The following is a 10,152-nucleotide window of genomic DNA, read 5'->3' on the forward strand; positions in this document are numbered from 1 at the left end:
TAGGAAAGTAAGGTGTGTTCTCAGTCTGTAGATGTGTAAAAGTGACAGCTACCATCTCTGCCCTTGGTCAGGCCTTTCTTCTGAAGCATGTGGCTTCTGGCCAGAAACCAAGCACCACGTTTGCTGCTCACAGCAGCAGAGTTCTGCTCCTTGTGGAGCAGAAGCTCAGACTGAGGTAGGTAAACACATGTGAAATCCAGAGGAGAGACAAGGCCTACTCTGTGCATCCTGTTGTGGTTGGTGATTTTTAGTTGGGCATTGTCTTACTGGCTTTTGTGCGGTATTTTTGAGAGTCCTGTTTTTCTTGAGTGTCTGTACACTGTATGGAACAAGTGAGGCCTTTTTCTGATCCAGGTCTCTTCAAACTACTGCGATGCAAATACCAGTTGAAGGAAGTTGTCTGAAAGGGAAGGGCATGCCATAAGTCAACCAACCAATCACTTCTAACTGTGTAAAGCAATGCCTTAAAAAAGCTCACATGCAGATGCAGCTTAATTATTTTTTTATAAGACCTTGGCTTTCAGAGCAGTCCTTGAAGATTTTCAGAGACCACAGGAAGTGAGAGTGCCTTGAAGAAAATTAGGAATTTGAACTTTAGAAATTCTATTACATTTCATTTTTAAGGTGGTGATCATATATTTCATATTTTGAAGTTTGTAACAAAACTTAGTAACTCTTTTTAAATAACTGCTAAAGAAACTACTCTTTCAGACAGAGCCAGACATTCTTGCAATCTGATTCAGTGAAAAGCTGTCTGATGTGTGAGAGTAATCGATAAGAGGTAGTTTCTGCTAAATGATATGCTGTGTCTACCAGTAGCGGAAGCAAGTGGCCCTATAATGAGCATCGCAGTAGAGACCAAGTCATTAAGAGAAACTTCCAAACGGGCCTTTTCAGTCATTCTGGCATTAATAAGACATTGCTGCAAGAAACCTTTTAGAAACATATTGTTTGGTGGCTAGCATTAAGGGCACTTGTCTTAAGGAAGACGAGCCCTTCCTCCCAGACAAGGAGTAGCCACTGAGTATGTTTTTCTGCAAGATAGTAACAGCAGATCAGTGTTGGGGCCTGAACTGGTACTTTTTCTGGGGAAGGGGACTCTTGTGGCAGTGACAGAATTTGTCTCCATAAAAAATACAGTAGAAACTTACTGTGATGTACCAGTTTTATGCAAATTTTCCAACTTTGCTGTTGTACAGGTGCTCAGGGACAGGACTCCACTGAATGCAATGAGCAGAATCTGGTCCTTTTTTGATGAGAAGTTTCTCTGATCGCTAGAGTCTGAGCATTTTAAAATATACATGAAGAAAAATTTTGTTTCTGGTCCAGATTCAGCCTTGGCACAGTTGCCTTTTCCTGTCCAGTTTAGTATCAATTTTAGTACCAAATGGTCTTTCAAGTACTTTCCGTGATCTCTGTTTGACAGAGCTTCGTCCTTACTGCACCGTAACCTTTCGGGGTGATCCCCATCCAAGTACAAAGCAGGCCCAGAACGGTGTAGCTTTGAGCCTGGGTGTAGTGAGTAGTTTCTGCTCCTCAGTCCCTGGTAGCTGTAATCAGATGCCAGACATCTGCTCATAGCACAAAAGTTGTGCCTCATCAGGCTTCCAGGGTTTGCAGGGCTTCTTCTGTTGAGAGCAATTGCTTGGTATGTTATCATTGGAAAATGGCTTCTGTTTAGGTCACTTCCTCCCACCATAAAAACGTACCTTTTCCTATAAATTTGGACTAGGGGAGTAGTTCTAAACCTGCAGTTGAGGCCTATTCTGTTTTAAAGGCATGGTAGCTCTACAGTGTCTACAGAAGCCTGTTCCAGGGAAACACCTAGTTCAGTCTATTACCTTCTTACTGCCTATAGTCAGATTCAGACAAAGCCAAAGCAATTACTGGGAATAAGTGAAGCTTCCTTCCTCATCATGAACTGCAGAAATGTAATTAAGGCTTCTGTACCATTAGTTGAAAGCTTTCTTGGTTTTAAAAACTAACTAAATAAATACCCCAAGTATGGAGCATGTGGAGGCCAAGGCAGCCACAGTTTTCTTGGGAAATAACCAGCTCTTTGACGTGTCCTTTAAATACGTCTGTAAAAGAGAAGTAGCAGAGTCTGAAAAAGTAACTGGAAGACTAATGCCAGCTCCCATAACCAAGAACCTTATTAATGCTGATCAACTTTATTGGATCTGTCCCCATTGACTTCCACGTGCTCTAGGTCAAGTTCACTGGTAACAAACAAGTGACTAAGCATTGGCTTTACTGTAGATGTTGACTCTGAGCCCCATTCTGTACCACAGAATCACGTAGGAATTTTGCTAATCTTCCTTAACTGGATCTTCAGACTGTTATTACTTTATGCCAGAAATATAAATTCGAAACACAGAAGCAAAAAATAGGGCTTTGTTAGACCATTAGGAAGTGCTGAGTCAGTCTGTGTTCCCAAGGGCCTAGCTTTCTCAACTCTCCAAAACCAGAAGATGCAGCGTACAGGAGAATGAGGAAATAGGGAAGTTAGAAACTGTTATTTATAAAAAAGATTTTTTTTTATTTGTGTGTACACAGAATATGAAATTAAATAATTTAAACAGTTGTTACCACCACTGAACTTGAGTCCTGATACTGAGTAACCAGCCTATATATTCCTTATGTGGTCATGGTTATATCTATATGACAAAAAAATCACTTTCCTCCAGAATTTTAAGATCATTATTTGAGTAAAGACTGCAAAAAATATGCATTAAAGTGGTTTTACTGGTTTTCTGTCTTGACCAATGCTTTGGCTGTTGACACAAAGAGATGTAAGATGAGAGATGCCTCTTTTCTGGAATATTAACTGATTCGAGACATTATAGGGTGAATTTGTGTATCAGGAAAAAACCTAACCTTCTTTCTTCCTGCCTCTTTTTTGTGACATATATGCAAGAGAGAAACTAGACTATTAATCACGTTTTCAGAAATACTTAGCTTTGTTCACCTCCTTTCTCCCATTACACAATGCTGAATTTGTGTTGGCAGTCATGTGAGCGGTGAAGAAGTAGAAGTCAGCCCTGTTGGCTACTGACCATTGTGATTCTCCTCCAAAAAAAGTGCAGGTTTAACATTAAGCTCCTGTTGACTTCAGTCAGATTATTTAAGGGCTAAAAGTTATGACTGACTTAAGTGCTAAAATGTGTCTCAAGCACTTGGCTCTTTCTAGGTCTGATCCCAGTGTTTAAATGCAGGTGGACAAAGAAACCAGTGGATAGTAGCAACTGTTTTTTGGGTTTTTTTCCTGCAGAGCTTCATTTATGCACCAACTCTGACTTTATTTTTGTTTGTTTCCCTAGGTGCCACTACTGCAAGTCATCATGCCACGTGTCTTCTCTGCGCATACCTTATGCCTGTAAACTCTTATTCCAAGAACTGCAGTCAATGAACATCATACCTAGGCTAAAACTAGCTAAGTACAATGAATGAACAAGATGAAAAAGATGGAAAAAAGTACTTTACAGAAATTGAAAAGGGAAGATTTTTTGGGTGAACAGGAATAACTCTAAAACCTGAGTGGGTAGAAGGGAGGTGCCAGACAGCGTAAGGAATTTTTCTTACACATCCTACCTGTTTTTAAGTTGACAGGGGGAACTCTGTCAGTAGAATACACGAGGAGAAGTTCTGAAAGCCTTGATTAGCCTCAGTGAGCAGGACATGTGGGAATTGTAGAATAAGGCCATGATGCAGCAAAGCACTTGCATCACTTCAAACAACCCCGTGCTTGGTTTTGAAAAGTGCTTTGCTGGACTAGGGCTTGAGCTGAGCTAAATGCACATCTTATTCAGAGAGGTTAAAAATGTTTTCCAGACCAGTGTAATATGAAAGACTAATAAATGTTTTAAATAATACTGCCTGAATATGTGTTGATGGTTGTGTAAGGATGGTAAAGCTTTCTTATAATGTCTAAACCATTTTCCTATTCCTAAAGCGTTTTGTTAAAGTGTTAAAATTGTGTTAAGTAGTGTCAGGCTTAGAGAAACGAAACTACTTTCTCGAGAACTTGAAATCAGACGTTTTGAGTGGGATTTCAATATGCAGGTGCATTTATGTTTAAGCAATGGTGTGATTATACAGTCAATCTGCTTTCAGCTAAATGTACGCCGTTTCCATGAAGTTCCAGGGAGGTGACTGCATATGCAGCAAGGGCATGATACAGCTTACAGATAGCCATTCAGTTACTACTGACTATAGTAGATTTAATAACACACTGGCCAAAGCCCTGAAAAGATGGGCTGCAAGCACTAGGTACTGATGTATCCCCTCCTAGCACTTAAGAACTTTTTTAAATATGGGCATAGCTAAAACTTTTTCTAAGAACAAAATTAAACAAAAAAAGAACTACGAAGACAAATCCTTCACTGACAGCGAAGCAGGTTTGAGTGACCTGAAAGGATTTAGAAAGGGAACACCTGATTTTTTTCATGAGATCTGAGGCCTGAAACTAAAGCAGTGGATGAACAAAGAGTCACTTAGTACCCTAAATTCACTTGAGCCCTTACTCAGCAAGGCATATGGTTAAATTTTTAAGCAAAGGAGTAGTCCCGCTGAAGTAGGGATGAAGTATGTGCATGTTCAAGTGCTTTAGAGAACGGCAGCACTCTGGATCAAGGAGGATGTAAAACAGTGCCTATGGTCTGGAAGTCCCAAGATGCTCTTTGGCTCCTCATATGGCTGAATTGTGCATGCCGATCCTGACACTGCTCTTGCAGTCGTGTTGCTGCTCTTCTCTTAGCTGCTTAAGAAGTGCGGATGAGTATCAGCCTAAGTAGGCTTGCTTTTTAAAATGCTTAAACTAGTAGTTTTGTGTCTGGGCTTACAAATCAAGTCTGAAGGGATAGATTTTACTCTTTTTTGCAATCGGACTAATGACAACACAGATGTCAACGCAGCACATTTGGATTGGAAAAGCTCTTGAAGCACCTCTACCAGGATCTGAACTATTTACGAAGAGCTGTAAGAGAGTGATGTACTGCTTCATACCGGAGGGAGAAGTTAACCAAAAGCCCCAACCAAATGAATAACCTTTGCTTTGCTCCCGGAGATTGCCAAACTGAGGCTCGGGTGCACCAGCAGAGGGAGTGAGCCTCAAAGGCTACAGCCTGCTGGGGGTGGGGGTGGGGGGCGTTTTGACCTGGATCAAGGAAACTACGCTGAGGATAAGGTGTTCTTGTTAGCTAGTGTGGTCTCCTAGGTTAGATGGTCGGGGCTACAGGCATTAAAGACTAAGCAATGTGTACAGTGACACCTGCAGAAATTTAAGCAAAGGAGCATGCTCATGAGTAACCCTGTTGAGAGAACAGGTCTATGTGCAGCCCTGGGGGGGAGCCTTGCAGCTAGTTTACCTCAAGCTGATGAAAGCGTGGGGATGAAAGGTTTTGTGAGGGTGAAGGAGATTCTCTGTGGTAGCTGAAGTTTAGGAAGAAAGGGGCAGCCTTAGCAATAACGGATCCAGCAGAACATAGAAACCAGAGAAGTCTAGCAGTGAGGGTCATCTATTCAACTATTCTGGTGACACCTACATCGGTTCCATTTACACATCGCTGCTGTCTAACCAAAGCCTGTGCATACACTGGAGGCTTATTTGAGTGGAGATTTGAGTTGAAACTCTGATTTCTACTTTTTGCCCCTCTTTAAAAGGCTACCTGCGTTCCATCATTGTAGACACCTGCAAGTAATCTCTCAGCAACGGAATAAGCATTACAAAACCAGCAGAACGGGAACAAAAAGCTACGGATTCCTGGAATATGGTTGGTCAAAGTGGCTATTCAAGGAAGGAATCCTACTGCAGCCAGGAAAAATTATGCTGCATGGACTGAGGAGATAAAATACATTCTCAGAACCCCAGAGCTCTCGCTGCTTTCCTCTAGTGAACCTCATCTTTGCAGCCCTTTGAATGATCTTCCTAGCCAATCTCCCCTCCCCCCCTTTTTATACAGTGAATGCCTTCACAAAGAGGTCTCATGTCAGCTAACGGCGTTACTGCTGTGACTAGACTTGCCCAAATCAACCCTGCCATGACTCTTTGTCTAATTGCTGAAAGAGATATAATATTCTGAACAACACTTGACAAAATCTTAAGGCTTTAGCACAAGGAGATGTTGCTATAAAACTGCCATAAAGTTTTCATTCTATTGCAACTTCTTTATCTCTTGTATTTAGTGTCCAGGAGAGGCTTTCTAGAAATGCTATTCAGCATGAAGGTCACTAGCCTTAGTCCCAGCTGAAATGCCAAATACAGTCCACTAGATAAACTAGAAGTGTGTGCTGCTGTTGGAAGACGTATCTAACTCCATATAGTATGTTTAAGTCAACATTTACTTTGCAGATAAAGGATTAAATGCTGTTGAAAGGTAGAAGCATTTACAGGCCTAGAATTCAGTAATCAAGTCTACTATTTCACTGCAAAACAAAGACATTAAGTAAAAGCTACCCCTTCAAACACTATACGTGTCCAGCTCTACTGTTCTGTGGTGAGAAACAGAATCATCCTGGGCATGGGCTGCAGGGTGCTATGGGGCAGAGCAAAGCACAGGTCTTTTAGCCAGTCCTGGAACTGTGGGCAAGGTAAGTCACCTGTTCAGAATAACAGCCTCACTTCAAGTCATTTACATAACGCTTACAAGTTTTTTGCCTTTTTGTTTTTTTTTTAAGGTAAATGTTTCCAAACATAGGAACTAGAAACCTGAACAATAAAGAAAAATGAAACCAGACTGGCCAATTTTGGTATTCAAAGAGGATGTGATATGAAATATAGGCATACTGAGATTTAATAATTTTAAGATGTGGGAAGGGCTCCCACTAAACACAATTGGTTTGGTTTGTACTATCCATATCTCGTTAAGAGTTTTGCTTACAGAGAAGCTTCAATGTGCAGCAAAGAGGACTTTTAATTCTTTGAACTCCCTACTTGTAGCTTAAACAGGGAGGAAAACCAGTGAAAAACATAGACCCATGATGATGAGAAATTACCATACGTCTTTTCTCGGGTTTTCTGATGGTAAATAGAAAAATAGCTGTGGTTTATAGCACAATGGGAGTACATCATAATTAAAAGCCTAAAAAGACTGAAGAATATTTCATTGGTTAGTGGTAACCAATGGCAAACTAATGAATAGTGCTGTGCATCTGAAAATGGGCTTGCAAGCCCTGCTCGGAACACACCTGTACAGTCTGATGGTCAGAATAACTAGGAATCGCGCAGCTGCAAAATCAAGTTACAGGGGCTGAAAACATGTCTGTACTTCTTCTGTCTCGAGGCCCTTGAGGGCTAGGATGGCCCTAGCGCGAGGGAGCCCGAGCCCTGATACGACCTGCCTGGCTCGCAGCTCTCCCACAGTGAACCACAGGAGCAGCGTGGGGAGCTCTTCAGCCATGTCCCTGCACAAGCATCTCTGGGCCGTGGCACAGAGCTGGCCCAGCGCTGCGAGAGGCCCCTCCAGCCGGCCTCTCCTCCAGTTGGAGCTGAGGATTGTTTTACAGCCCATTGCCGATTCAGCGGGGCCATGGGGCACTTGATGAATTCCCTCCTCCAAAGAGGACGTGACTTGCCCAGGGCCACAGAAAGACCGTGCCAGAACTGGGATCAGGACTCCTCAGTCCCCAGGTGCCAGACACGTGCTTGCCTTAAAACTGAGCACTTCATCAAACCGTAAAATCCAGCCAGATGGTGACTCTTTGCTATTATCTGGACCAGTGCTGGGAGGCTTAATGTGTGCAAGGCACGGTGAAGATCTGGATTCCAGTTTCTGTGTCTAAGGCTCAGAAGCCCAGAAAATGGATCCATGTTTTAGACCTAAATGCTGCTAGAAACTTGAGCATGTTTGAACCCAAGTTCTGACTTTGGTCCATCCTTCTCATGATATGTTTCCACCTCAGCCTGGACCCACCAGTTTCAGTGGGGGAGTTCTTTGGGAAGAGGGTAAGAAAGGCAGAGGAGTAAGGACTGGCTGCTTCGTCAACCTTACTCTGCTCTGTGTACGTGTCTCCGGTCAGATTCTCTTCTTCCATGTAGCAAAGACTGCATGAATCGGCCAGTGCATCAGTTTTGCCTCTCAGCAGCCCTTCCAAGAACTCACTGTATGGACCCAGGAGGCAAATATACCCTCTCTGCTCTCCATGCGTATGAACATACACCCCAGAACACCAGAACTCTCAGTTAAACTCTCCAAACCCAGGTCAGAGCCAATACAAAGATTTTTTTTGCAGTTGGAATTTTTAAAAAGTGGTTTATATGGCTTTATTCCTGCCTCGAAGTCAACAGCAAAGATTTCTGTTGACTACCCTGCGAATGGATTTGAGCCTTTGTTCCATCTTCTGAAAAATCCTTCCAAGGTTGTGAGCAGCCCATTGCTCTTTGCATCTTGCTGCAAACTCAAACAACTATATATTTCTCCTAATTACAGTTACCCCTTTATTTGTGTATTTCCTAAGGCAGGTACGTCTGAGGTGGTTCCAATGGCCACGTATTTTCTACAATAGCTTCCTTGTGCATGTCCTTGTCCCCTCCTCCCAGTCAGTATTTAAACAGTGTGTTAGTTCCAAATCAAAAGCAATTCCCTGCTGCTAACTGCAGCAGAGCCTTTGTCTTTTATTAGCATGAGTTTTGGGGAGCTACTTGACCTATGCATATGCTTTACCATTCCAGACAGAGCATGGTAGTTATTGTCCACTCAGACTTAACAACAAAACATTGTAAACAGAAAAATAACTCTAAGAAAAGAAATCGGTGTGCTAAAGAGTAAAGTTCTAATTTCTTGCTAAATTTATGTTCTAATAATGGAAATGTTTTCCCTTGAATTCCCAGTGAACTGGAAACTTAACTCTACATTCAGGCCTCATCCTGCTAGTCAGAGACAGGCACTGAAGGTAATTCTCCGTGCTCCAGGCGGATCAAAAGAAACTCATTATCAGTCGGTCATCTAAAAGGATATGACAGCTTCACGTCCAGTTGTTCAGCAGCTTGGATGCAGTCTGGAATGGATCTTTTCTGTGTCTGTTGTCTATAATAGCTTTTAGGGCTGGCTCTTCTTCCAACACACAGTACAAATCCTCTGGTAACTAGTACCAGTCACACACAACAAAAGCCAGATAAATCTGGTGTAAGCTCAGAAATCAATGACTGCTTGCCCTTTTCTCCTACTAAAGTCAGCAAGAGTCTTCCAGGCCCAGCGTTCTGGGCAGCAGCCCTAGGGGCAGGGGTTCTTCTAGACTCCTGTGGATGCTGATACTACCCAAAAGAGTGAATTCCCTCCCTCTCTGCAGGCTGAAGCTGACCAGTGTGAAAGAGGCATTTTCACTCGTCCCTTTTGGCAGCGCTGCCACTGCACTTCTCCATGAACTTGAGAACTGGAGCTGAGCAAAATTCCTTTCACAAGCGTTAATAAAAAAAGATCATTTAAGGCTGACCTATGCTCATCTTCAACACAACTTGGGTTCAGACATGTCTACATACAGTTACAGCAAGCCAGATGCAATTCGTGTTGTTTTTCTTTCAAACTAGAAAGAAGGTACCCCCTGCCCGCTGCACGTGCAATCCATCATTTGCATGCCTCAGCTCTTCTGCTCGTTTTTTCCCAGATACCTGCATATGTGCCTGCCCTAGCCACTCTCTCTCGGTGCTTGTGTCAGTTAAAGCCTTTTGAAGGAATCGGTGCACGTGTTTACCTAGGCAGCCTTTTGATGTTCTTCTTCCAGTTCCTGCATCTGTCAGCATCACGCTTCCCAAGCACGCACCCAGAGTTGATTCCAGAAATCATCTGTCAGCTTACTGCGGATCTTGTCCTTCGCCTGTGTGTATGGCTTCCTAAGGGATGTTAATATATGTAAAATAAAGTTAACATTTCCTGTTCTGATAATAAAGATGAGTAAGTGGGAAAGAGAAGCCAATACAGAAACATTTTCTTTCTCTATGTCTTCCATGCCCACCAGGTGAAGACAGCAGAAGCAGAGGAATAGAGCTGGGAAGGAGGGGGACAGAAGTGTGGGTTCATTCTGAGAGGAGGAGGAGGAGGCTGCTGGCTTAAGCAAGTAAGAAAATATGGAACCACTCACAGACTGCAGCCACTGCTAAAATAATGAAGTGTCACTGTGCATTTGGCTGCTGCGAGCAATCTTACAGTCTGCGCAGAG

General features: G+C 42.8%; 1 protein-coding gene across 2 annotated transcripts in view; it reads left to right on the forward strand.

The window, feature by feature from the left end:
• Nucleotides 1–3,872, forward strand: part of POLR3B (RNA polymerase III subunit B) — a 79,622-nt gene extending 75,750 nt beyond the window's left edge. For both annotated transcript variants that reach the window (XM_063321189.1, XM_063321181.1), the window contains one exon: nt 3,321–3,872. In XM_063321189.1, the coding sequence (XP_063177259.1) occupies nt 3,321–3,450 (130 nt within the window). In that variant the 3' untranslated portion in view covers nt 3,451–3,872. The remainder of the gene's footprint in view (nt 1–3,320) is intronic.
• Nucleotides 3,873–10,152: the final 6,280 nt, after the last annotated feature.

Source organism: Chroicocephalus ridibundus, chromosome 1, assembly GCF_963924245.1.
Source record: "Chroicocephalus ridibundus chromosome 1, bChrRid1.1, whole genome shotgun sequence".
In the NCBI taxonomy this organism is placed as follows: domain Eukaryota; kingdom Metazoa; phylum Chordata; class Aves; order Charadriiformes; family Laridae; genus Chroicocephalus; species Chroicocephalus ridibundus.